The sequence below is a fragment of the Tamandua tetradactyla genome, chromosome 10, assembly GCF_023851605.1.
Source record: "Tamandua tetradactyla isolate mTamTet1 chromosome 10, mTamTet1.pri, whole genome shotgun sequence".
NCBI classification, from domain to species: Eukaryota; Metazoa; Chordata; class Mammalia; order Pilosa; family Myrmecophagidae; genus Tamandua; species Tamandua tetradactyla.
In genome coordinates, this window is record NC_135336.1 from 95,104,828 (window position 1) to 95,132,272 (window position 27,445).

The 27,445-nt window shown below is 43.1% G+C and overlaps 1 protein-coding gene and 1 long non-coding RNA gene across 6 annotated transcripts in view; one reads left to right on the forward strand and one right to left on the reverse strand.

The window, feature by feature from the left end:
* The first annotated feature begins 426 nt into the window (after nt 1–426).
* Nucleotides 427–27,445, forward strand: part of CLIC6 (chloride intracellular channel 6) — an 84,609-nt gene continuing 57,590 nt past the window's right edge. For 3 of the 4 annotated variants that reach the window (XM_077118907.1, XM_077118906.1, XM_077118905.1), the window contains exon 1: nt 427–2,041. In XM_077118907.1, the coding sequence (XP_076975022.1) occupies nt 866–2,041 (1,176 nt within the window). In that variant the 5' untranslated portion in view covers nt 427–865. The remainder of the gene's footprint in view (nt 2,042–27,445) is intronic. The other variant, XM_077118908.1, reaches the window with a different exon arrangement.
* On the reverse strand, nt 11,809–16,608 carry LOC143648639 (uncharacterized). Of its 2 annotated transcripts, none has more exons than XR_013158683.1 (3): nt 16,474–16,608; nt 13,101–13,269; nt 11,809–12,281 (listed from the first exon to the last, which is right to left on the reverse strand). It is a non-coding gene; the product is annotated as an uncharacterized LOC143648639 (long non-coding RNA). The 2 variants fall into 2 exon arrangements; XR_013158684.1 differs by having other exon boundaries at nt 11,813–12,005.

Here is a 27,445-nt window from a genome sequence, read left to right on the forward strand (position 1 = left end):
ATGCACAGCAGAGCCCACTTCTGGTCAGAGCAGCTCCCCGTTTCTGCAGGGCCCCTGCAACCTCGCAGGAGGGCCCTGCAGAAATTGGAAGGCAACTGCATGGTCTCTCTTTCTTGCACCGCGTTGAGCACAGCGGTTCAACGTGGGCATCTTTTGAGACTCGGTGGAGCAGCCGGCTAGGATTAGGTGTCTGGGTGTCAGGTGTGTGTTGGGAGGTGATTTAAATAGCCTAGGAACTTGAAGCTCTTCCAAGAGGCCAACAACCTTCTTAGCAGGATCTTTTCTCTAAAACCCACAAGTGCTGCAAGAAAGTCTGTCATTGGCCAGGCTCCCAGGCCACCCAAAGGTTGGGGTGGGTGAGGGGTTGGGAAAGGAAGGACAGGCCCCGCCCCAGCCCCAGGGGGATTGGCGTTGGCACTAAGGACTTTTGGCCATCTCCAGGCACAGCGGGCTGGGCACTTCAAAGGGTGCAGGGGCCAAGCGGCTCTCTCCAGCCGCGCTCGGTCCCCTTCGCGGCCACGAGGCCAGGGAACCCCCGGGGTTGGAATTGGAACCTGGTGGGCAACAGACGTTGAACCCGGGAGGAGCACGAGCGGTGGAGGAACAGTCCAGAGAGCTTAAGCCACCGAGAAGGGGGGCAGCGCCTTGGGGCCGAGCGGATTTCTCCCCACGCATCCCGCAGACGGCCTGCGCGCCCAGCTCAACCGCCGTCCCCGGATTCCGGAGCGCTGAATCGAGGCGTCCTCCCGGGGTGGGGGGTGGGGGTGAACCGCCTAGCCCTGCGCCCCTAGCCCAGCGCCACCAGCCCCCATCGACAGCGGCAGAAAAGGGTGTCCTCTCCAGCCAAACACAGGGATCTGCGCCCATGGCCGAGGCCTCCAAGCCAGAGGGGAGGGCCCTGACGCCCCCCGCCACGACCGAGGACCGGGAGCTCCTGGTGGAGAGACCCAGCGAGACCTCGGCCACAGGCCTGAAGTCCGAGGGGGAGGAGGCGGGCGAGGGAGCCGCCGGAGCGCACGGGGGTGAGGGGGAGGGCGCAGCGACGGCCGCGGGGATGGAGGAAGGAGACGCCGGGCGGGACGCAGAGGGCGCCGGGGAGCCGACCCCGGGCGCGGGCAGAGGTACGCAGGCCGAGACGCCGGGAGCGAGGGGCGCGGAGGACGAGGCCCAGGCCGAAGGGGGCGCCCCGGGCGGTACGCGGGAGGGTCTCGAGAGCCCCCAGGGAGGGGAGCAGGCGGACCCTGGGCGCGGTGCGGAGGGCGAGGCCCAGGCAGAAGCGCAGGAGGGCGTCCCGGGGGACGTCCAGGGGGAGGAGGTCCGCGGCCCCTCGGCTCCCGCGGCGGAGGAGAAGGCGGAGCGCGAGGCCGAGGCGTGGAGAGGCAGCGGCCCTGGGGAGCGGGAGGACGGCATGGACGCCGCAGGATCGGCGAGGGGCACCTTACACACCGAGAGGCCGGTGGGGGACAGCGTGGACGACGAGGGCCCGGCCGGAGGGGCACACGGGGTCGAGGGCGAGCCCCGGAACGGAGTGGATCTCAGTTCCCAGAACCAGGCAGAGGCGACAGAGGGTGGAGAGCACAGCCCCGGGGAGCGCGCGGAGGAGATTCCGGGGGCCGGACAGGGGCCCGCGGAGGAGGCAGGGATCCCGGCGGCCGCCGGAGAGGGGTCCGGGGAAGCGACCCCAGGGGGTGCGAGGGCAGACGCTGGCGAGCACGCGGACGGCGGTGGAGCCGCGGAGGAGCTGCAGGGGGAGGAGGAGGGGAAGGGGGAGGAGGAGGAGGAGGAGGAGGAAAAGCGAGAGTGGGGCCTGGCGGGGCCGAGGGAGGAAGGGGCAGCCGGGGCCGAGGAGGAGCCCCCAGACGGCAGCCCGGACCGGGAGGCGGCCGCGGAGCCGGAGGCCGAGCTTAGCAACCACCTGGGCCGGGAGCGCAGCGCCGAGGCCCCGGACGAGGCGGCGCGAGTGAACGGCGGCGGGGAGGACGGCGAGGCGTCCGGGGAAGGGGCTCCCGGGCAGGAGCACGACATCACCCTCTTCGTCAAGGTAAAGCCCGCTTCCCCAGCTCTCAGGACGCCCCCTCGCGCCCTGGGTCTTGGCTTTCTCCGCTCCGAAAGGGGCCGGCGGGGAGGGCGCCTGGGTGCCGAGCTTTTCCTAACTGTCCCCGCGCGCTTCCGCCCGGCGGAGGGAGCTGGGGGCGCCTGGGGGGTCCCGGAGAAAAGTGATGGGAGCGTTTTCGGGGAGGGCTTCACGATTTGGCAGACAAAGAACGGTGGAAAGGGAGCGAGGGCAAATGCGGACGCCCGGCCAGCTTCTCCCTGTCCTTTGTCCTGAAAATGCGAACTGATCTTTCTAGTTGGGGTTATTACACGAATTAAAGAAAAAAGAAAAAAAAATTAACCGCGCAAGTCGCTCACTGCCGGCAAAAGCGACGTGCGCTTTTCGCTGTTCAAAGGAATTTCCGCCAAAGGAAGCGCTAGTACTTGAAGTGAAAAATGCAAACAGGTGGGTTGTAACGTGAGATGTATCCGGGGTCTCTAATTTCAGAGCTGGCCAATGTTTGGGGCTCTAAAAAAGGTAGGGGTCACCCTGTTTTGTGGAATCCAAAAGGGTCCTGTGGGAGGAAAATGGAACCTATTTAAATAGTGTAACATTTACTGGACATTCAAACATTTCAGCATTTCGCAAGAATAGAAGATGCTGGTGACTGGCACATCGTCTGTTTTTATGTCCGTTTTTAACCTTATTTCAAACCGAAGACAGCATTGATTTTGTTTTAAGAATCAGTAGAAGATTCAACTGAGGAAGTTTTGAGTTAAAAACAGGCATTTTTACAAGCCATTGATACAGGGACAAAGCCTAGCACAGCAGCTCACACGAGGATCTTTGTTTAAAAAAAAAAAAAATTCCCGAAGACCTTTGGCCAATATGGAGAAGGCTGAAGATAATAAGGTCAAGAATGTGCATTGCATGTCTTATCATAATCCTTCTGAAATACTTTCAGGCTTTTAGAAGCCAGTTGTGGTCTAACCCCCCTTGGGTGAAGTGTAAGCTGATTCTATTAAGGGAAGAAATATTCTAAAAATGATTAGCATCAGAATTTTAAGAACTGTTTGGGTGACAAGAGAGTAAGAGACCCAGGAAGAAAGGGGACACATTCTCTCACTAGTGAGAAAGTGCTATTGCCAGCACTTGTTTTGCAGTGATATTTTTGAAGACCCCATACTATTTTTAAGTGATGTACTGGGACACATCCTGAGGGCATGACCTCTTGGGAAGGTCACTGAAGAGGACAGGGCAAGGGAGGGATGGGGGAAGAGAAGTTTCAGCACAGTGTTGCAGTGCACCCCACATCTTCTCCATTAAGGTATTTCTACCTGCTGTGGTCCCATGATGACGTGATTCCAGCAAAAGATCTGTTATTACAATTTTGAAATAATTGTAACACGTTCCTGACTCATCTTACTGTTTCCGTTCTTGACTTTCTCCAATCTTTGCCATAGCAAGGAAAAAAGAAATCTGATCACATTCCATTTCTTCAGGTAAATCCACACTCTGTAGCCAGGTTCCAAGGCTCTTAGGATGTTCTCCCTGCCTCTTTCCTCTCTGGCCCTCCCTTTGGCTTTGCTTGGGTACTGCCCAACGCCATCCTCTACCACCCATGGTACTGCCTTACCTGTCATATCAAACACCTAGCACTTCCTTAGGAGAATCACATTCTTTCCTGCTTTAGAAGTTTGCACATGCTCAACGCTCTGTCTGAATTACGTTTCTTCCCTTTTGCCCTTCACCCTGCCCTGTGCTTGGTTATCTGCTATATGTCCTTCAAGATTCAGCAGAAGCATCAACTCCTCTGGGAGTCTCCACCTCCTGTCTGGGCTGGGTGTGCCTCTTCTGAAGTTCCACTCTGAAACATGCTGTTCTCTGTGGACTTTGTCCTTTCCAATCTGCTGTGTGAAATTCTCCACTCTACCTCTGTGTGGAGCATGGAGGAGTATTTGAATGAGCGGTGAGTCCATGAGGTAGTAGTGCATCATCAGAAAGCCAGAATTTAGAGCCAGATGGTCAAGGATTGAATTCTGGCTTTGCTTCTTTGTTGGGCAAGTTACTAAACCTTTCTGTGCCTTTGTTGTCTCATTGATTGGTAGTAGGACCTTCCCCAAGAGGTCGTTATGGGGAATTGGAGAATTAGATTCTCCAAAGCAACTGAGAAGAGTGCTTCACTAGAAATAAGCAAGTACAAGCATGAGCTCTTATTAAATCTGCTCAGCAGTCACAAATTATAATTGATTTTGCACAGGACTAGTCTCCACCCTAGCCCATCCCTGCTGTGTGTTTTTTTCTTTCTTTTTTTCAGTGCAAATGTCTTAAGGTCCCTAATTACCTCCATTCTCTGGGGATAAGAATAGTATGAAAAGTAAAAGCAAGGTGTTGTCTTCTCAGCTGGTGTTCAGGTGTAGCTTAGGTAGACACAGGCAAGGGACATATCATGGGCAGCTTTTCCAGGATGTTTTACTCTGATGGTTGGGTACTCAGTTGTCTTTTTCTGTTGTTTGTTTGCTTTCCATTAAGAAAACAAAAAAGATCTTCAAACAGTGAGATTGGCTTACAAGCATTGACTGCAGAGTCACTTAACACAGATCTCAAAGGACTGTGAAGGCATCTCACTTTCTTCTTATCCTATCAGCCATTCTCTTTAAACACAAAATACAATAGTCCAAAGCAAACAAAACAAAACAAAAAACAGGCAGAAACCATTTAGATTGTTATGTCTTTGTATTTGCAATACTTAATTTAAAATCCTTAAATTAGTTCAGAAGAAAATTCCTTTGCCAGACTTAGCTTGTTCTAGGTTTCTTCTTTGTACTCTGTTTTATTTGGAATTTGTATTCCATAGTGGACATATAATCCTTTGGCTTCATTAACATGTTGAGGTAAGGAAGTAGTGGTGGGTTTTCTCTGCCATACGTAGTCATAGAAGCTGCGGTTTTTAAAGGAGAATACTGCAATGCTCTCCTGAGCCTTCGTGAGAGATCATGTTAAAAGTATTTTAAAATGAAAATGAACTAGCTTGCATTCCACTTGTTCACTTTTATCTTTAACATTTATACCTATTTTTAAAAATAAATATATTAGTTACAAATGCACCGGAAAATAATGATGTACTACCTAGCAACATGTAATAATAATTGCCTTGGATTTGTATCTGATTTTAGCCAACTGGTTGTTCATATTCCCCATCTTTGTGAGAATCATTGTCTTATTAATTTGTCATTTTGGTTTACTTTATAACTATCAAGAATGTGTTCTTAGAAGAGTCAGGAACATACAGAACAGGCCAAGGAAGATCTTGAATTGTTGTATGGTAAATTAATTGCTGATCATGCTCAATTTCCATTTTGTTTATCTCAGAAAAGTGTTAACTGGTTGTCAACAAATTATAGGGTAGTCCTGTAGTATAATTACTTCTTTGCTTATAACGACAAAGGATAGCAATATAATAATGTAATAACGGTGAACAACAGATGAAATAATAACAGTGAAGGATAAAGGAAGGGCTTCATTAGCTGCCAGGACTTTGCCACCAAGGAAGTCTCCCTCGCACATTTGGTTCTTTGAACCCAGCGTCTATACTTTGAGGTAGGGTCTAGGGGTGGGATAGTCTGAGATACAGATTTCTGGGAAATTTAACCTGACTTAAAAAAACCTCAGTATGGCCAACAAATAATCCTTGGCTGGGTCTCAGAATTTACTGAATTGTGTTTTATACACCTCATATTGAACTGTTAACATGCAGCTCAAACCCTTGAATTGGCAATCACATTGGGGTTCTCCAAGAGAGGTGAAACTGAGATATGATGGAACAAAGTAAAACTCAAGAAGGACAAGGCCTTTGAATAAGCACCATCACCCAGCAATGCAAATTAAAAAAAAGATCGACCTGCCCAAACATTGCCAAACCATATAGCAAGACAGTAACTTGGCCCTGGTAGACCAGCAGGCTGCAGTTCTCTGCGTGCCTTTTGCTGAGCCAGGTCTCCATATTCTGGAAAAGGAGGTGGTATTTTCATAGCTATGTGTGGACTATATGTTCTGAAGGGAAAAGAACAATGATGCACTTTTGCAACTTTGATTATCCCTTAACATATGTATTTTAAAATTTGTTTTCTGATTGTCTCATAAAACCATGAAATCAGTACAGGGTTATTTGGGGTGGTAAATGAGGTCAAATATTATGTTTTGCTGACCTGTACACACATACTCAGATAGCAGTCCCCCTCTCTGCAATGAGAGTCCATGGTGATTGGCTCTGCGGTGGGATCACTCAGTCTGTGCTTTTGGGTGTCTGGATGGGTAAGTGACTGGGGGGACAGATTTCTGGTTCAAGGTGTCTCTGCTCCTGAGAAGCAGAACCTGGTTGCAGCTACCTATTTTGTGTGACCTTTAGACAAAGAATGTTGTTTACGTTTTTAAATGGCTGAGGAAAAAATCCAAAGAAGACTACTTCATGACACATGAAAAATGTATGAAATATAAATTTCAGTGTCCATATGTGAAATTTTGTTGGAACCCAGCCATGCTAATTCCTCTACATATTGTCCGTGGCTGCTTTCACTCTACAAGGGCAGGTTGACTTGTGACAAAGATTGTATAGTAAAATGTTTTTTTATTTTTATATATTTTAAAATATTTTACTGAGACGTCTTCACACACACACAGTCCATACATATTGTACAGTCAGTGGCTCACAATATCATATAGTTGTGTACTCATCACCATGATCATTTTTAGAACGTTTGCACCACTGCAGAAATAGACATAAAAAAGAAGAAAGAAAATACTCATGGACCCCATATCCCTTAGCCCTCCTTCTCATTGAGTACGAGTATTTCCATTTACCCAATTTTTTACTCTTTATTCCAACTCTCCTTTTATTTATTTACTTTTTATCCTTGTTTATTTACTCATCTGTCTATAACCTGAATAAAAGGAGCATCAGACACAAGGTTTTCACAATCACACAGTCACACTATAAAAGCTATATCGTTATACAATCATGTTCAAAAATCAAGGCTACTGGACCACAGCTCAACAGTTTAAGGTACTTCCCTCCAGCCACTCCAATACACCATAAACTAAAAAATGATATCTCTTAATGCATAAGAATAACCTCCAGGATAGCCTCTCAAATCTGTTTGAAATCTCTCAGCCACTGAAACTTTATTTTGTTTCATTTCTCTCTTCTGCCTTCTGATCAAGAAGGCTTTCTCAGTCCCATGATACTGGGGCCCAGCTCATCCTGGGAGTTCTGCCCCACATTGTCAAGGAGATTTACATCCCCGGGAGTCATGCCTGGGGGGTGGGGCCAGTGAGTTCACCTGCTGAGTTGGCTTGGAGAGAGAGGCCACATCTGAGCAACAAAAAAGAGGTTCTCTGGGGGTGACTTTTAGGCATAATTATAAGTAGGCTTAACTTCTTTGCAGGAATAAGCATAAAATTGTTTTAAAACAAACATAAAGTGTTACTCTCTGGCTGTTCTAGTTTGCTAGCTGGCGGAATGCAATATATCAGAAACAGAATGGCTTTTAAAGAGGGGAATTTAATAAGTTTCTAATTTACAGTTCTAAGGCTGAAAAAATGTCCCAATTAAAACAAGTCTATAGATATGTTCAATCAAAGGCATCCAGGGAAAGATACCTTGGTTCAAGAAGGCTGATGAAGTTCAGGGTTTCTCTCTCAATTGGAAAAGCACATGACAAACATGGTCAGGGTTTCTCTCTTGGCTGGAAGGGCACGTGTCGAGCGCAGTGTCATCTGCTACCTTTCTCTCCTGGCTTCCAGTTTCATGAAGGTCCCGGGGAGGCATTTTCCTTCTCCATCTCCAAAGCGCTGACTGATGGACTCTCTGCTTCATGGTGCTTCAGCATTCTCTGCTCTCTCTAAATTGCTCTCATTCTCCAAAATATTCTCCCTTTTGTAGGACTCCAGAAACTAATCAAGATGCACCCAAATGGGTGGAGACATGTCATCACCTAATCCATCTTAACAACCACTCTTGATTAAATCACATCTCCAGGGAGATGTTCTGATTACAGTTTCAAACATACAGTATTGAATAAGGATTATTCTGCCTTTACAAAGTGGGATTTTGATTAAAATATGGCTTTTTCTGGGTACATACATCATTTCAAACCAGCACATTGACCTTTTAAGAAAACAGTTTCCTGACCCCTGGCTTAGATCAATTTTGGTTTATTACTGGGCCAAGACACATTGCCACCTGCACAAAATTTGGGGATTTTATTTAATAAGGAAGAAGGAGAATGGCTGTTGGGTAAAGAATGAACAATGTCTATCATGGTGAGTAAAAAATATTTAATATGCTAAACACCTTATATAAATTTAGGTGAGGTTGAACCAAATGGAGATTAAACATTTATATACAGTTTGGTAAAATATGTTCATGTAGGTCCCTAAGATTCTTTTGTAAAATTATCCTTTTCAACTTTTTTTAAAATTTAAGATTATAGAAAATTAGCATTATAAAAAATTGATACATATAAAAGCATATACTATAATGAAAAATGTCCTCTTCCACCCCCAAGGCCCAGCCTCCCAGTTTTTTTACATAGAGACAACCACTAAATATCTTTCCAGAGATACTTTGTGCATATTCAAGCATATATGTAAATATCTTCATTGTATTTACTTATCTATTTCTGTGTGATAAATTGCCCCCAAACTTAGCACCTTACATGAAAAAAAAATTATTATTCACAGTTTCCGTGTGTTAGGAATTAAGAGGCAGCTTAGCTGGGTGGCCTGTTCATGAGGACGTATCTATAAATGGGAAGCACATGGCTAGCATCTCCTGGTCCTTTGCTCCCAGGTTTTGTTGCTTTCAGCTCACTCCACACTTTTCCGTATGTTTCTCTCTGAGCTCCTTGGACATTTTCTGTGTCCTTTATCCTCTCATAAAAGACTCCAGTAAATGATTAAGACCCACCTTGAATTGGGTTGAAATAATGTAACCAAAAGATCCTGCCTGTAACAGGTCTGCACCCACAGGAATGGATTAAAGGAGCATGGCATTTTCTGGGATATATAACTGCATCAAACCAGCATATCTAGTGATGTCTGCACCCTCTAATCAGTCCCCCATGATTGGATAATGAGTTAGTTTCCACTCTTGATACATTAATAATGCTGTTGTGAATATTCTCTGAAGTTATACAATCATATATGGCAACTAACCTCTTAGAAATGGCACGGGAATGAATGCTGTGCTGGTTTGAAAGGATGTATGCTCCCTAGAAAAGCTGTGTTTTAATCAAAATCCCATTGCATAAAGGCAGAATAATCCCCATTCAATGCTGTATGTTTGAAACTGTAATTAGATCATCTCCCTGGAGATGAGATTTAATCAAGAGTGGTTGTTGAGCTGGATTAGGTGACAACATGTCTCCACCCATTTGGGTGGGTCTTGATTAGTTTCTGAAGTCCTATAAAAGAGGAAACATTTTGGAGAATGAGAGATTCGGAAAGAGCAGAGCAGAATGACATAGCCACGAGAAGCAGAGTCCACCAGCCAGTGACCTTTGGAGATGAAGAAGAAAAATGCCTCCTGGGGAGCTTTGTGAAACCGGAAGCCAGGAGAGAAAGCCAGCAGATGACGCCATGTTCGCCATGGGCCTTTTCAGATGAGAGAGAAGCCCTGACTGTTCACCATGTGCCTTCTCACTGGAGATAGAAACCCTGAACTCCATCAGCCTTCTTGAACCAAGGTATCTTTCCCTGGATGCCTTTGATTGGACATTTCTATAGACTTGTTTTAACTGGGACATTTTCTCAACCTTAGAACTGTAAACTAGCAACTTATTAAATTCCCCTTTTTAAAAGCCATTCCATTTCTGGTATATTGCATTCTGGCAGCTAGCAAACTAGAACAAATGCCTGTTTTCAATTTTGATAGCCTTTGTCAAATTTTGTCTTCAAAGAGGTTATGACAATCAGCACTCCTCCATCACTCTACGGGTGCCGTGCTTGTTAACCCAGTCATCCCTGCTCAGTGTGTCATCAAACTTTTTGTATCCAACAGGTAAAAAATGATGTCCCATTGACATTTAATTCACGTTTCTCTTATTATGTGTGAAGTTGACTATATTTTTATGCTTTTATAAACTGTTGGCATCTGTTTTGCTGTGAGCTGGCTGCTCGTATTCTTTGCCACTTTTTCAGATGGGCTTTTGACTTTATTCTTCCTCATTTTTATATTAAGGAAATTAAGCCTTTGTTTGCCATGTATGTTGTGTATATTTTTATAAAAGTCTTTTGACTGTGTTGGCATAACATCGTCTTCATCTTAGTAAGGCCTTGTGATTGAAGCGTGGGGGAAAACAAAGTGTCAAATGCCATAGCACGCTTAGAATCTTCGACTTCATTTACTGGAATCTTTAAATGTTCTGTTTTGCTTTATATTTTATAATTTCTTAAGTCCTGAAGGGTTTAGGTATTTCAAGTCTTCATTTTCTCCTTTTCTTTTTAATAAGCAGGCTACATTTTATCACACACGTGCTCTTTTAGAATTAAACTCTTTCTTACATTTTAAGAATTCCTATTGAAAACCAAGCTTAAGATGTGTAGCTAACAGAATCATTTCACACTCACACTACTCTATCTAAAAATATATATCACCTTGATATGCTGCCTACTGAAATGAATTTGAATTCCACATAAAAACCATCGTGCAAATATTGGTGGTGATGCAATGATATCAAAATGGCATCTCTGAGATCAACCATGAAAACATTATGCCAATTGAAATAAGCCAAACACAAAAGGAAAAATATTCTATACATGAAATATCTAGAATGGGCAGATTCATCAAGATAGAAGTAGATTAGAGGTTACCAGGGGCTGGGGGTAGGTGGGGAAAATGAGGAGTTACTGCTTAATGAGTATAAAACTTCTGTTTGGGGCTGATGGAAACTTCTGGAAATAGTGGTGATGGCTGAGTAACATTGTGACTATAATTAATGCTACTGAATTGTACTCCTAAAAATGGTTAAAATGGCAAATTTAATGTTGCACATCCTTTATCATAATTTAAAAATATATATTATCTCTGAGGTTTTTTCTTTTAGCCTGATGTTTTATTAGTGCTCCAATCTGTTGAAAAAATTGACCAGACTTTGCAGAGAAGGCTGACTAATTCTGTTTTTAGAGGCCCAGTGAGTGGGGAGGATTAGAGGCCTACATATTTTGTGTGTTTAATGAGAAACGAGGGTGGGAGGGCAACTTAAATACTTGAGTAGCAAAGATCATTTGGAATCAGAAGCTTCCAAGGGGGTGGCTCTATTGAGAAACACAAACTGCATCCAGTCTGCAAGGGTTAAGTCTAATCTTATACTTGTATGTAAGAAAAACTGGTTCAAGAATTTCCCCAAGGAGCGCAAGGATAGTTCAGTGGTGGAATTCTTACCTGCCATGTGGGAGACCCAGGTTTGATTCTGGGTCCATGCACTTCCCAGCAAACAAACAAACAAGCAAAACAGACAAAGAACAACAAACAAAAAATTCAACAAATGGTGCTGCAATAACGGGATACGCACATGGAAAAATAATGAAATGTGACGCCCGCCATGCGGCATATAAAAAACATCTCCCCAACTACAGACTTTTACTAGGTTCATGAACTCTGTCCCCCAACTCACCAATTCTCTTTCCTTCTGTTCTTGGTCACCTACATGAAAGTTGAATGTTTTGATGTGGGGAGAAGAAATAGCTGGTTTTCAGTTTTCCACACTGCCAAGTGGTATTTTGGGCACAAGTGGATTTTTAAAGCAAATCTTTATTTCTCCATTGTGCTTGGGTACAAATGGAATTAAGACACTCAGTGCTGGAGCTTTCAGTCTATAGAATGATCCAGAAGGAAACAATGACAGTGAAGCATGAGGAGAGGGTAGCTCAGAGGTGAGGAGGGCAGCGGTGACACATCGGGCAGCAGCAGCTGTAGAGAGATTTAGACTCCAGACCTTTGAGAGCAAAGAGTATAGTGCACCCAAGGAAGGATAGATGTATACTAGCGTTGTCGAAGAATGGCTTCCTGGCAGGTGGGAAGAGTTGGGTGGCCGGTTCCTACTAATATATTTTGAAGAATATGAGTTTTACGTCCTATGAATTCTTTTTGCCTCAACCAGGAATGCTTTATGGATTAGAGACAGCATTTACAGCCATTGGCTTTTATCTCTTTACAGTAATTTAACAATTCAGGTACTGTGGAATGCTAAAAAAAAAAAAAAAAAAGAAAAGCATTTTTCTCCTTCCCTTTCTATGGCAGAAGACTAGAGGAAGGAATATAGCTAAGGACCAAAATGGGAGAGAGGAGGACAAATGAGCACCCTTATAGTACACGGCCAACGAGGACCTTGATCTGTGACGTTGGCTACTCTGTTATTCCCCTTTTACAGTCATTCCTGTGTCGTCTCTGACAGCAGCGTGTATTCTTGTGAAGGAAGAGCATTACACTGCTAAGGGGACATGTGTCCCAGGGCCCCCTTTGGGTTGCAGAGTATGTGAGTTCAGAGCTGTCCTAGAGAAGAAAGAGAGTGGCGCCGCCTCTCATAAAATTTGGTGGATTCTATTCCGATCAGTGGGACTGTCCACTGAAGTGGGTGGCCAGCTGCTAGGGGAGGAAAATGGCTGAATCTACTCTTTATCCTTTTATTTTTAAAACCTTCTTGGGGACCTCGGAGCCTCAGTCATGTCATGAAGAACCTCCATCCCTGCCCTTGGAAGCTCTTCCAGCAGTGTCTCACCCCCACCACTAGCCACACTGGGTTGAGGAAGGGAAACAGAGGAGAGAGGTCACGGTTCTCCCCTGTGGGTGGGGCATGGAAGTGGTTCTGATAGGACCCTGGGGACAGCGGGCACACTGTGGCCCAGATCCTTGGCACGTTACCACCTTCCTGTGCTTAAAAGGCCGCACAGAAGAAAGGTGCTGCTTTTCTGATGCTTCAGGCACGCCAGGCTTCCCCCCTAAATAAGATAGATCGACACTTTCTTGGTGCCTTCGGTGTGAGAGACTTGGTGGAGGTGAGCTCACCGAGCCTTGGGAAGACTTCGTCTTGCTCTCAAGTGTGTTCCCTTTCCTTCATCTCCAGCGTCAGTGCCTTCAACTTGTCCCTGGGGTACATGGTCAGACTGGATGCAAGTTTGGATTGCACTCAATGCCTTCCTTGTGTCGTTTAACTCTCCCAGCAGAGAATCTGATGCTTAAAAAAAAAAAAACAAATAAAAAAACTCAGAGGGATGAACAAATCAGGTATGGAGGGGGCATCTTTTGTAAACTGCCATCTAATATAACATTGGCAGCAATACATGCAAGAGTGCTCTGTCACACTTTCAGATACTGAGATCTGCTACAGTGAGCACTGTGCTGAATATACAAAGAATAACTCCATTGCCTTTATGTTCTGCTACTGTTTTCTTAAACCAGTTCAAGATAATAAAGCACTAATCTACAGACAAATGCGTTCAGCATTTCAGCATTTCAGCATTTCAGCAGCCCCTGGAACCATAGTGTGGTGGATTAAAAATGGCCACAATTTTTTTGGCACTCATTGAGAAGGGGAGTCTGATTCTCCCATCTCTGAATCCAGGTTGGCCTTCGTGACTCACTGGTAACTAGCAGAATTTGGTAGCAGTGGTGTTATGTGTGTGTGTGTGTGTGTGTGTGTTTGTGTGCTGTATGGCGGTGGTTCCCGTTTCATTATTTTCCCATGTGAGTATCCTGTTATTGCAGCACCATGTGTTGAAGTTTTGTTTGTTTGCTTATTTGTTTTTTAGGAAGTACGTGGACAGGGAAAATTAAACCTGGTCTCCCACGTGGCAGGCGAGAATTCTACCAGTGAACTACACTTGCACCCCCTGTTGTGTGATTTTCATCATAAAAAAGTGGTGCAGCTTCTGTCCTGTTTGCTGACTACTCTGAGGCCACCCGCTGGAGGAGCTCCCTTTGCATATATGCTTCACGTGACAGTCCCAGCTGAGCTAAGCCTTCCAGCCTTTGCTGCCGAAGACACTGGAGTGTGTGAGAATCTTTCTTGGACCCTTCCCTGCCCAAACTGGCCATCCACTAGCTGAATGGCCACTGACCGACCTTCGTAATGCAGCAGCGAACGGAAGAGTCTCTCAGTTAAGCCCTGCCCACTTTCCTGACTCAGAAGATCATGAGACAGAAGAAAACAGATTCGGGTCGTTCAGTGGTAGAATGCTCGCCTTCCATGTGGGAGATCTGCGTTCAATGCCCAGACCAGGCACCCAAGGGAGGAAAAAAACAACAGATATTTTCGGCTGCTAGATTTAGGGTAATTTGTAGCATGTTATAGATAATTGGGACATGTGAACTGTGTCTCTGCTAAGCTGGTAAAAAGACCTGGCCAAAAGAGGTATGGAATTCCTTCAAAGTGGTGTAGATGAAAGGAGGGCTCTGTGGGGCCAGTTTCTCAGCTTGGTGTCTGCATTTTTTTCTCTTTTCTGTCCCTGAAGGGATTAGAGTTCTCTCAAGTCATTCAAGAACATAAACCACCAGGGTATATGAAAACAGACTGCATTATTAAGCAGGCTTTCCAGAACAAAATGTTCCTTTGTTGTAATAATTCCTTGTGAGAATTTTACAAGGAAATAAGCTTTTCATCTCCATGTAAAAGCTTCAGTTGGTATCGGGCCATATTATTAAATAAGGATTAAAAATAGCCTTGGAGTTTTTTCAGCATAATTCATATATTAGGATAAATTGCAAGTGCCATTTTGTTTGTTCATGTACTTCTTATGCCTTGGTCCCACCTACCGCATCATCAAATGCTAACCTAACTAAACCTTTTGCCAGATCTTAAAGCAAAGAAAAACTTGGTTTGGTGATTAAGCTGTGTAGGTCAAGGGTAACCAACCAGTTAATCCATCTAATAAGACATTAATTGTTGCAACCATTGAAAAAATAAATACATGCCTGGGTATATGTTTAGAATGAATAGCCTTGTTGAAAAGTTCAGATCAACGTTACAGAGTTTTAAGATGTAGAATATATTTTTTAGGATCCACGTGTAATGGTGAATGAAATAATTTCCAAGTTCTAAGGATATAAAAAAGTGAGATGCATGTTCAAGGTAGAGAGCATAAACCCCTCTATGTCCTGGAAAGAGGAACTTGATAAACACATTGCGTTGATAACGTGATGAACACAGCTTTCCAGTCCGCTGGGAGAAATACCCTAAGTCATTGAGTATGACAAGGCCAGTCAAGAACTCTGCAGATTTATTTATTAAAAACAAGTACTCACATTTCCTTTTATAAAATAGAATTTGTGCTTATGATATACTTTTACTTTGCAAGTATACAAGAAGTGGGGTGCGTAAGAGTTGAGTCACTGGGTGAGTTAGTATAATGACTGTGTTAGTTTCCTAGGACTGCTGTAAAAAATTATCACAGATCAGAGGGCTTAAAACAACAGAAATTTATTTGCTGACAGTTCTGGAGCCTGGAAGTCTGAAATCAAGGTATCCTCAGGGTTGGTTTGTTCTGGAGGCTCTTAGGGAGAGTCAGTTCCTTGCCTCTCTTCTAGCTTCTGGGGGGTGGCTGGCAATCCTCGGAGACTTTTGAGGGGTACATGATTCAGTGTGTCACCATGCATTAATCTAGTCTCAGCCTCCATAGTCACATGGCCTCCTCCCTGTGAGCCTCTGGGTCTTCACGTGGTCTTTTTATAAGGACACCAGTTACTGGATTTAGACCCACCTTCATCTGAACTAACTACATCTGCGAAGATCCTACTTCCTAATAAGATCTCATTCTGAGGCTCCAGGTGGACAGGAATTTTTGGAGGACACTAGTCAAATAATACCAATAGTAAACAATACCAACAAAAATATTAAAATGAGAGCACGCAGTCTTTCTCTGCGTTCCTTGAAAGTGTGGCAAGACAGAGGGCCCATTGGCTTGTCTCATATCCTGCAAGGAGCCTAGTTTCTGCTCTTGGTTTTGTTTGTGGTGGCTTTCCATGCCGGCTACTTCATTGCACCCTTGGCAGGCAGAGCAAAGAAGGCAAGAGATAGAAGGGCACCTGGTCAGCTAGGTGGTTTCCTGCCCAGTTAGCATTGCTTCTGCCTTGCAGAAAGGCTAGAGAAAGTAAGAAGCCTCGCAGATGTACTACATGTACTTGGTAGCTGTGGTAATGGTACAGCTGTATGCTTTGACCTTTTGAGTACAAGCCACCCAGGACCACCATTCCTGTCAAGCTTCCTTAAAGTGCATTGTCTCCCCTTGGCAATTACTGACTCTGTGGTGGGTGGTAATGGTACCTGGCCTGGCCGAACATTCTGCTCTTCTTCCCATATCTCTTTCCTTCCCACTCTCAGCTGCCAGATCATACCATCTTGCACCCACCAAGGTGGGGGGAGTAAGCTAAAGAGGATTCCTACCTTGCTGGCATGAACTATAGAGGAAGAAAGTGATGCTAAGCTGAGAAAAGCTTGGGCAGATGGAGCAGGGAGACAGGTGATCAGACTACAGTTAGTCTATTGTGATGCAATAGACTTAATTTCCTCCAGTCTCTAAGGGAGGTTTGCAAACAGGAATTCCAGAATTTGAGGAGGGATGCCAAATTCTGATGGCTGCTATGTCACAATCCCCCAAGAAGGAAGTTTTCCTGCATTCCATGAGTCCCGTAAACAAATGTGTCCTTGCTGCTTATGGGAATTGTGAAGTACCATGAGAACTTGGCTGCCTCTCTTTTAGTTTCACCTCATGTTACATGTTACTTTCTTGACGGGTTTGAGTGAACTTTGTATTCAATTTTGTGATTGATTGAACATTTCTTTAAATTTGTTCTTTTGGCTCTTGGCAAAGAACATTTCTTTAAATGTTATTCTTTTGGCTCTTGGCTCTGTTGTATCATTATTTCCATGGGGAAATTTGTCAATATATCCTTCAATATATATATTGAATTCACAGTATCTTTTCCAGGCATGCAGGCCACTTATTCAGAATGTGTTCCCCTAAAGGGTATCAATGGTTAATGTTTCAGTAATAGAACTTTTTATCTCCAATCTGGATTTTCAGGACTATAGTCTGTGGTGTACTTATTCTGGTGCATATAGGAGAGTTAAAGTTTCCAGGCTTGTAGAGAATAATTACATATTAAATTCTTGCTGCTTGTACTATTAGCATCTGGATGAAAATGGAAAGAGTTAAAGAGTTTTTTTTTTAAAAAAAAAACCCTAAAATTATTCAGCTTATTCACAGGAAATAATTTGTGAACTGAGTTTCTGGCTTGGTTTCTCCAACACAGGCCACTGTTAGTGAGATTTCAGAATGTTCTTAACAGAACAGCGTATTGGTTTTTTAAGCTGCTGGAAGGCAATATACCAGAAATGAAAATGGCTTTTAAAAAGGAAATTTAATAAGTTACAAGCTTACAGTTCTAAGGTTGTGAAAATGTCCAAATTAATGCACCAACAAGAGGTTACCTTCACTCAAGAAAGGCTGTTTCTGTCTGGAACACCTGTATCAGCTGGGAATGCACATGGCTCACCTCTGTTGGTCCTTGTTGCTGGTTCTGTTGCTTCCAGGTTCTAATGCCAGTGATTTCCTCTCTCAGTATCTGTGGGCCTTCACTTAGTTCCTCCAGGACACAGCTCTGGGTCCTGGCTTGCTTAGCATCTCACAGAAAGAACATGGCCACATCTGGTGGGCCCTGTCTGTGTCTAGGCATCTGCTCTGTCTGTCGGTACTCCAAGCATCTCCAAACATCCATGTCTCTAACAGCTCTGAAGCAACTGTTCTTCTCAAGCGTCTGCATTTTCAAGTGTCTCTCTAGGCCCTGAGCTTTTTCCAAAATTTTCCTCTTTTAAAGGATTCCAGTAACCAATCAAGAGCCACCTGAATGGGTGGAGTCACATCTCCATCTAATCAAAAGGCCACACCCATAATTGGGCATGCCACATCTCCATGGAGATAATCAAAATGGTTTCCACCCTACAATATTGTATCAGGATTAAAAGAAGCAGCTGCCCCCACAAGACTGGGTCAGGATGAAAACATGATTTTTCTGGGGTACATAATAGTTTCAAATTGGCACAAACAGGTACCCTAAACTGGGGCAGAAATAAACTTTGGGAAATAGACCACTTTCTGCAGGGGCATCTCCTCTTGTCCCCATTGTCACTGTCCCCTCAACCTTGAAGATATGTTGACACATCAGAGACACTGTTTCTTTTCCCAGTGTCCTGAGTGCTGACTGCTTCTGTGCTCGTGGGGCCATTGATTGACTGACTCATATATTCATTCATTGATTCAAAAAGCGTAATAAGCACCCTGAATTCCACAAAAGAAACATTTTTATTATTTTTGCACAACTTTGACTTTCAGAAAAAGATTTTATGTTTTCCCGCTGTTAGGCCCTATGTTTTTATTCTTGTACTTCATTTGGCAAAGTAGACTTTTCCTTTATGGACAAGACTTGGGGATTGGCACATATACAACATATTCATCTCGGCTCCCTTTTCCTGTAGTGTTCACCAGAAGGTTTCTGTGATGAGATGATAATGCAAAATTAGTGTGGACTTGTTCAGAAATGGGATCTAGGAAACTGGAGCAGGGTGTCTGAGGCTGAAAGACAGGCTAGGAATAGAACCCATTGTAGGGGCATAAAATTTCCTCCCGGCCTTTAAATATCCCAATCCTTTTATTTCCTCAACTGTGTGTATGCCTTAATTTCAGTGACAAGTAAATAGAAGTTCACACGGAGGCACGGAAATAAATCATTTGCTTGTCTTCCAATAAGACCTTTCTTTGAAACAGGGCACTTCTGCACAGTTGCCTTCAGTGTTGGGTGGGAGTGAGGTGGATGGCTCCCTTGCAGTTCAGAAGGAGAGCATAGTGCTCATTCTTTTATTTCTTCCTTTGCGTGAGAGGGTTTGCCTGTACTCCCACCTCTGAAGTCCAGCCCTGTGTCTCCTCTACATTGTGGCTTCAGGTGCCAGGAGAGGGCAGAACCATGAGAAGGGAAAGATTCTGGGGCTCTTTGCCTCCCCCTTGGTTTCCCATGACTCCAAAGGTCATTCCCAATTGATTGGACTTGGAAACCTCGTCAAAACTCAGTTGACAGGTGGGTGCAAGGGTAGTTTGGTGGGAGAATTCTTGCCTGCCATGCGGGAGACCCGGGTTCGATTCCTGGTCCACGTTCTTCCCCCCAAAGCAAACAAACAAGCAAAACATACAAAAATTCAAGAAATGGTGTTGCAATAAAGGGATACTCACATGGAAAAAGAATGAAATGTGACACCACCATACAACATAACCAAAAAAAAATCAGTTGGCCATAAAAGTGAGAGTTGATTTCTGAGCTCTCAATTCGATTCCATTGGTCTATACGCCTATCTTTGTGCCAGTACCAGACTATTTTGATTACTGTGCATTTTTAATAAGTTTTAAGATTGGGAAGTCTGAGTCCTCCAATTTCATTCTTCTTTTTCAAGATGGCTTTTGTTATTTGGGGTCCCTTACCCTTCCATATTATTATTATTATTATTAACTTTTTTATTGTATAATATAACATATATACAAAGAAAAAAGCAATAGTTTTCAAAGCACTCTTCCACAAGTAGTTACAGGACAGATCCCAGAGTTTGTCGTGGGCTACCATATGATCCTCTCAGATTTTTCCTTCTAGCTGGTCCAGAATATAGCAGGCTAGAAGAAATAAATATTTTTTTATCATCACAATCAACCTTTTTTTTCATTTTTGTGAAAAATAACATATATACAAAAAAGTAATAAATTTCAAAGCACAGCACAATTAGCTGTAGAATAGATGTCAGAGTTTGGCATGGGTTACAATTCCACAATTTTAGGATTTTTACTTCTAGTTGCTCTAAGATACTGGAAACTAAGAGAGATATTGATTTAATGATTCAGCAATCATATTCATTTGTTAAATTCTATCTTCTCTGTCTGACTCCACCAGCACCTTTGAGCCCTCTCTTCAGGGGTTTTTGAGCTATGGCCATTCTAACTTTTTCATATTGGAAGGGTCTACCAGTAATATAGGGTAGAGCGATGGAACTATATGATGTTCTGGAGAGGCTGAGTCCTCTAGGTTTCAGGATTTATCTGGTCCAGAGACCCATCTGGAGGTTGTAGGTTTCTGGAAAGTTACTCTAGTATACCTCCCATATTAATTGGATGATTGGCTTTTCCATTTCTGCAAAGAAAGTTGTCAGAATTTTAGCTGGGATTGTGTTGAATTCTATAAATTACTTTGTGTAGGATTACATCTTAGTATTTAGCCTTCCAATCCATGAATGTGGACTGTCCTTCCATTTATGTAGGTCTTCTTTGGTTTATTTTGTGACTATTTTGTAGTTTTCTCTGTACCAACCCCTTACATCCTTGGTTAGATTTGTTCCTAGATGTTTGATGCTTTTAGTTGCTATTGTAAATAGAATTTTTTTTTCTTCATTTCTTCTCATTGTTCCTTGCTTTTGTATAGAAGCACTGCTGATTTGGGGGTGTTGATCTTGTATCTCGCCACTTTGCTGAACTCATTTATTCACTTTAGAAGCTTTGTTGTGGATTTTTCAGGACTTTCTGTATATAGGGTCATGTCATCAGCAAATAGGAAAGAAAAAGTCTGTTCCATTATTTTTCAGGTCTTATTTGGAGGAACGTCCAGACCCTCATATACTGCCCAAAAACGGACTTCCTGCAGGACTGGCGTGGGGCCTCTCTTTGACCCAGTTCACAGCTCACAGTGGGTGGAGGTGGACATTGCCTGGATGTCCAGATGAGCAGGGCCAACCTCTTGGGCTCGGCACATCCCCACCTCACAGCCCCGACCGCTTTCACATTCCATTTTCTTTGTGAAATAGGGAGTGTGCCTATCTTTTCCTATTTCCTCAACTGCCTACTGGAGCCCTGTTGTAAAATATTTCCAGGTCATTCTTTCCCAAAAAGTAATGCTTTTGTTGCCTCATCTTTGAATTTCAGTTTTTCAAGCCTTACGTTGTTTTGCCCCTTAACATAAAACAGAAATAGGGCAATTCCCTAAGTAGCTAATTGCTTGGTTGGATTTAATATAATACATGAACATGTTTAGAAAATCCCAGACTCTGAGTGCCTGTCGGCATGAGACATCATGGTCCATCACCCTCACACTGGATTGCCATGACCAGGGATAATAGGGACAAATTCAGGACAAATTTCCTGAGCACTAGGCATGGCTTCCCCTGTTGAAAACAGGAGCATTTTAATGTTTTGCTTCTCAGCTGATTTGTGGGCAATTATGCACAGCTGATCTAAGGCTCAGGATCTTTTTTCTTTTTCTTTTGAACTATTTTATTGACAAGTGTTCACACACACACAGTCCATCCATGATGTACAATCAGTGGCTCATGATATCATCACACAGTTGTGTATTCATCACCATGATCATTTTTACAACATTTGCATCACTCCAGAAAAAGAAATAAAATGAAAAAAGAAAAATCTCTTACATCTCATACCCCGTCCCCCCTCACTGATCACTAGTGTTTCTATCTACCCAATTTATTCTTACGTCTTATCCCCCCCTTATTATTTGTTTTATCCATATTTTTTACTCACCTGTCCATATTCTAGATAAAAGGAGCATCAGACACAAGGTTTTCGCAATCATGTGGTCTCAGAATCTTTTTTTTTTTTTTTTTTTTTTTTTTTTTTTTTTTTTTAAGGAAAGACAGAGAGAAGGAAGGAAGGAAGGAAGAAAGGGAAACATTTTTAAACATTTTCTTGTTTTATTGTATTCTGTTTCTCCGTTTTTGTTACATGGGCTGGGGCCGGGAATCGAACCGAGGTCCTCCGGCATAGCAGGCAAGCACTTTGCCCGCTGAGCCACCGCGGCCCAGAATCTTTTTTGAACCAATCATTAGAAAACCCTGAAACAGTAAAAGTCTTTCTCCTTTTCTTTTTCCAGGGATGAGAGTGGAGAGGAAGTTACAATGTTTGCCAAAAAAACACGTGGTACAAAAAAATCTTCCCTATTAGTATTTCTCCTTGTTTGGAGAGTTGTTAACCTCTGTGGCTTTGGGTCATGGGCCTTCCCCATTGCGGGGAAGAACACAGAATATGAGTTATAGAAACTGTTGTAGTTTGCTCACGGAATGCAATATACCAGAAATGGAATGGCTTTTAAAAGGGGGAACTTAATAAGTTACAAGTTTGCAGTTCTATGGCCATGAAAATGTCCCAATTAAAGCAAGTCTATAAAAATGTCTAAATTAAGGCACCAACAAGAGGTTACCTTCACTCAAGAAAGGCCAATGAAGTTCAGGGTTTTTCTCTCAGCTGGAAAGGCATATGGCAAACATGGCGAACATAGCGACGTCTGCTAGCTTTCTCTCCAGGCCTCTTGTTTCATGAATCTCTCCTGAGGGCATATTCCTTCTTCATCTCCAGAGGTCTCTGGCTTTGTGGATTTATCATAGCTCTGCACTCTCAGAATCTCAAGCCATTTCCAGAATGTTTCCTCTTTTAAACAATTCCAGTAAACTAATCAAGACCCACCTGGGAATGGGGAGTCACATCTCCCTCTAATCCAAGGTTTATACCCACAGTTGGGTGAGTCACATCTCCATGGAGATAATGTAATCCAGTTTCCAGCCTATGGTACTGAATAGGGATTAAAAGAAACGACTGCTCCCACAAGACCGATTAGGATTAAAACATGGCTTTTCTAGTGTACATAAATACTTTCAAACCGACATAGGAACTAACAGTGGGAAATGAAGCTTCTAGATAATTCTATAATATCTGAAGTGGCCTCAAATCTCTCCATTTAAATTATTAAAATTTTAAGATTTTGTAATTTTCCTAAATTCCATGATATCTTGGAATGGAACATGACTCTGATTTTCCTTCTTTAGGAGACTTAAAGCCAACAATTCCTATTTTATGCATAGTATAACTATATATTCCTGACTGATTCTTATATGTCCTTTCACCAAAGCAAAATGACAGGCTGGTTTGAGTCCAAAACTAGTGAAACCTGAGGTTTTGGTTTGGGAGTATCGGCTTACCTTCGAATCTCAAGGGCCAGGAGAAAAGGGAGGGTCAGGGAAAATGAGCAAATTGATGCAATCTCAATCTAGTTATCTTAAACATGAAGGTATAAAGTTTACTGAATTTGCATTTAAGTAAAAAAAAACAAAAAAAACAGCAACTATCCCACTTTGTCATCGATTTGGCACATGGTCCCGTAGTATACCAGGCAGTTGCTTTTCCCCTTTCGAACAGTGTTGTTTGTCCTGGAAGATGTTCTCCTGCTTGCTGTTGTTAGTGAACTTGCAAATGCCATCCAGAGACAAATCCATTATTCCATGAAGCAGGACAAGGGCAGGTGAAACCGATGACTTAACTGACTAGAAATGGCTCTGCTCAACCTGCCCTTTAAAAAGAAACCAAGATTTTCAATGAAAGTGTCATCCCTGAGTGATTTAAAAACTTCAGTTTAGAGAATCAAATCTACTTAGTCCTCTAGGTTGCTATTTTTCGGTATTCCAGTCTCTTTAAGATGTTGACTAACCTTCATGCCAGATAGCTGTAGTGACTGATGATGGTGCTTTTTACAATTCCTCGGTCCCGACTCAAACCTTTTGGAAAGAAGTCTGATATGAACACCATTACCCCAGGAAATTTATTAAGATAAGATAAAAGTGGTCCTTTGGCTTTGTCTTGTCATATAACAGCGCAGGGCATCAAATGGACCCTTTCATTCAGTGTGTGAGGAAATGCGTGGACTGTCACTTGTGGGTAAGCTCAGAGGTCTCCAGGATTGGCGCCCGCTCTGGGGGAGACAAGAGTAACCTCCACAGCTAACCTTAGCATACGGTAGTTTTATTCTTAATCATGCCTGGGATTCAAAGTTTCCCAGAAGTTGATGGGTATATTTTCTTCGCTGGCTTCTTCCAGATCTCTCCAATCACAATACCAGAAAAGTTAACCCCAACACCTCCGGTTTATACCATTTACAAAAGTAATTTACTTATTTATAGTTGTGGTAAAATATACCTAACACAGGTATCGTTGTGACAATTTCAAGTGGATGATTCTTTGACCTGAATGCGTTAATGATATTGTGTAATTTGAAGCACTATTTATTTCCAGACCATTTTCAGCATTCCAAGCCGAAACTCATATTCATTTAGCAATAACTTGCCATTCTCTGCTTCTCCCACCCCTGGTAACCAGTCTCTATGAATTTGTTTACTCTAAGTATTTCAAATAAGAGAAGCCATACAATATTTGTCCTTTCGTGAAAAGGAAAGCATTCTAAAATCCACATAAGTCCTAAGCCCCACCTCCCAAGGATTCTCTCAATATCTACTTATTTTGGATTTCCTGACTAGATCGAGTCTGAATAAAAACTGCTATAGAATTCCCAGCCTGCCTCTCCCTCTGCATCTTGCCCCCTGAGAATTTTTATCTGTTGGTCATTGAAAACAGCCTCGGTGTCTTTGAGGCGCTAGAGATAAAAATAAAAATAAAAATAAATTAAGCAAGCACAATCCAGGCTGCTGATCTCAAATCAAGAAGCATTTTAAAGGGCATTACGTGCCAGTCCCAATTGTGTTAGGAACTGAGTTATTGCAGTACCCAGGCTAGAAAGATATTAACCTCTTTCCCCTGGAGTCTAGGAGGGCTGCCAAAGATGGGGAGACCAACTCGTTCCAGTTTTCCAGGATTTTCCTGGTTTTAAAATTGAAAATTTATGTCCCTTGAAGTCCCTGAGTCCCAGGCAAACCAGGATGGCTGGTCACTCTAAAGGGGCCGAAAACTCGTGACATTTTCTAATAGAACCTAATTGGGGGTGGATGTGAGGCTTAACGTGTACAGAGTTTCTGTTTGGGATGATGGAAACGTTTTGGTAATGGATGGCGGTGCTGGCAGCACAACATCATGGACATAATTAACAGTACTGAATTAGGTATCTGAATGTGGTTAAAAGGGGAAACATTAGGTTGCATATATAGTACTAGGATAAAAATTTAAACAAAACCCCCTGGAACTGCACCGCACAAACCATGGACCCCAGTTGATAGTACAGCTATAAAAATATACTTTCATCAATTGTAACAAATGTAACCACACCAATGCCAGGTGTTAATAATAGGGTGGTATATGGGAATCCTTTATTTTATGCATGATTATTTTGTAAACCCACAACTTCTCTAATTAAAAAAAAAAACATTTTTTTTTTAAGTGAAGGCAATAAGTCTGAAAGTGCATCGCATGACCACTAGGTGGCACCAAGTCTCTTAAAGTTGTTGGCCAGGCTTGAGGCTCTGGAGAGGTTTAGAGAGGACAGGTTCTAAAACCAACACTCAGGAGCAAAGACAAAAGAACCCAAATGTCCTAGGGAGACTCCTCAACCTCTTGAGGTGATGGTCTGTAACTGTGTCCTGGTTTCTGTTTTGGCCAGATGGCCTCTCAAATCAGTCCTATCAAATTAAAAAATTGGTGGGAAAAATACAGCCATCTGAGGCCATCTGGAAATCATTCCAGCCTTGTCCATCTGAGCCTGGTGGCCAGGAAGCTGACATGGGGGAATGGAGCAGGACATCCAACAACTAGGGTCAACTTATTGTTTCACAAGCCCAGACAGAGGAACCGTGTCTTGGCTTGGTTGTCGTTGGGTTTTAAATAGTGGGATTCTTCACCGGATAGCCTTATGTATCCTCTGTAGTTCCCGAGCCCCTCGGGCAAGTCCCTAGCAAGTGAGAGCAGTGACTGCATTCTGGGCATATCTAAGAACAGGCTAATTGCTGTCTCCTTCAGGGCCCAATCCTCTGTGGGACTGATTGACCCAGCCTAAAGGTCTTGAAATAAGGTTCAGGATTCCTGCAGAGCTGCATTCCTTCTGGAGACCCTGGGGGAGAATTTGTGTCCTTGCCTTTTCCAGCGTCTAGTCTAGGGGTAGTCGGCCTCCCTTGGCTCATGGCCCATCTTCAAAGCTATGATGTTGCATCTCTCTGACCCTTCTGTGATTAGATTGGTCTCACCTGGTTCGTGCAGTATAACACTGCCCATCTCAAGGCCCCTAACTATAATCACATCTGCAGTAACAGTCACAGGCGCCAAGAATTAGGGCATGGGCATTGTGGGGGGCTGTTATTCTGCCAAATACACTGGCCCAATAAAGAGTCTTGGAGCTACTTTTTGCCCACTCCATCATTTTCACCCCAAGCCATGGGCAGAGAGAATTGTGATTAAAGTACACCTACCTGGACAATGAGTTGGTGGTTATTTTTATGACTGCCTCTGGGACTGCCCCACCAGCACATACCGGATGCTTTCTCAGAGTCCAGAAATTGAGAAGAGCAAGTCTGAAAAGTCCCTTTTTTGCAAGAGGAAGTGGCCTTGCTTGGCACTCACCAGCTTTCTGGGTGCTTAAAAAATTGTTTTTTAATTAGAGAAGTTATAACTCTACAAAAAAATCATGTAAAAATTGCAGTGTTCCGATATACCCCCAATTGTTGACACTTTGCATTAGCATGATATCTTTGATACAATTGATAAAGGAATATTAAAATCATGCTAATACCTATAGTTCATAGTTTAGGTTAGATACCCCCAGATGTCACCCTATTATTAACTCCTTATATTAGTGTGGTACATTTGTTATAATTTATTAGAGAATGTTTTTATACCTGTTCTATTAACTATAGTTCATTGTCCATAATAGGGCTCACTGTGTTATATCTATGTTTTATCTTTTAATTTTTATTCTAGTAACATATATTCCCTTTTGGCCACATTTACATATATTATTAAGTGTTGTCAATTACACTCACAAATATTGCACTCACCATCCCTCTCTAAAACTTTACATCAACCTAAGTAGAAATTCTGTACAAATTAAGCATTAACTCCCCATTCTCTACCCTCAACCCATCATCTGGTCACCACCATTCTAGATTTTAACTGTATGAGTTTGCTTGTTTAAATGATTTCATGTCACTGAGATCATGCAATATTTGTCCTTTTGTGTCTGGCTTATCTCACTCAACATAATGTCTTCAAGGTTCATCCATGTTGTTGCATACATCAGGACTTCATTCCTTTTCATAGCTGAATAATATTCCATTGTTTGGATATACCACATTTTGTTTATCCATTCATTGGTTGATGGACACGGGTTGTTTACATCCTTGGGCCATTGTGAATAATGCTGCTTTGAACATTGGTGTGCAAACATCTGTTTGATTCCCTGTTCTCAAATCAAATTCTTTTGGAAATATACCTAGAAGTGGGATTCTTGGGCCATATGTTAATTTTATACTTAGCTTTCCTAGAAACTACCACATTGTCTTCCACAGCGGTCGTACCATTCCCCATTCCCTCCAGCAATGAATGAGT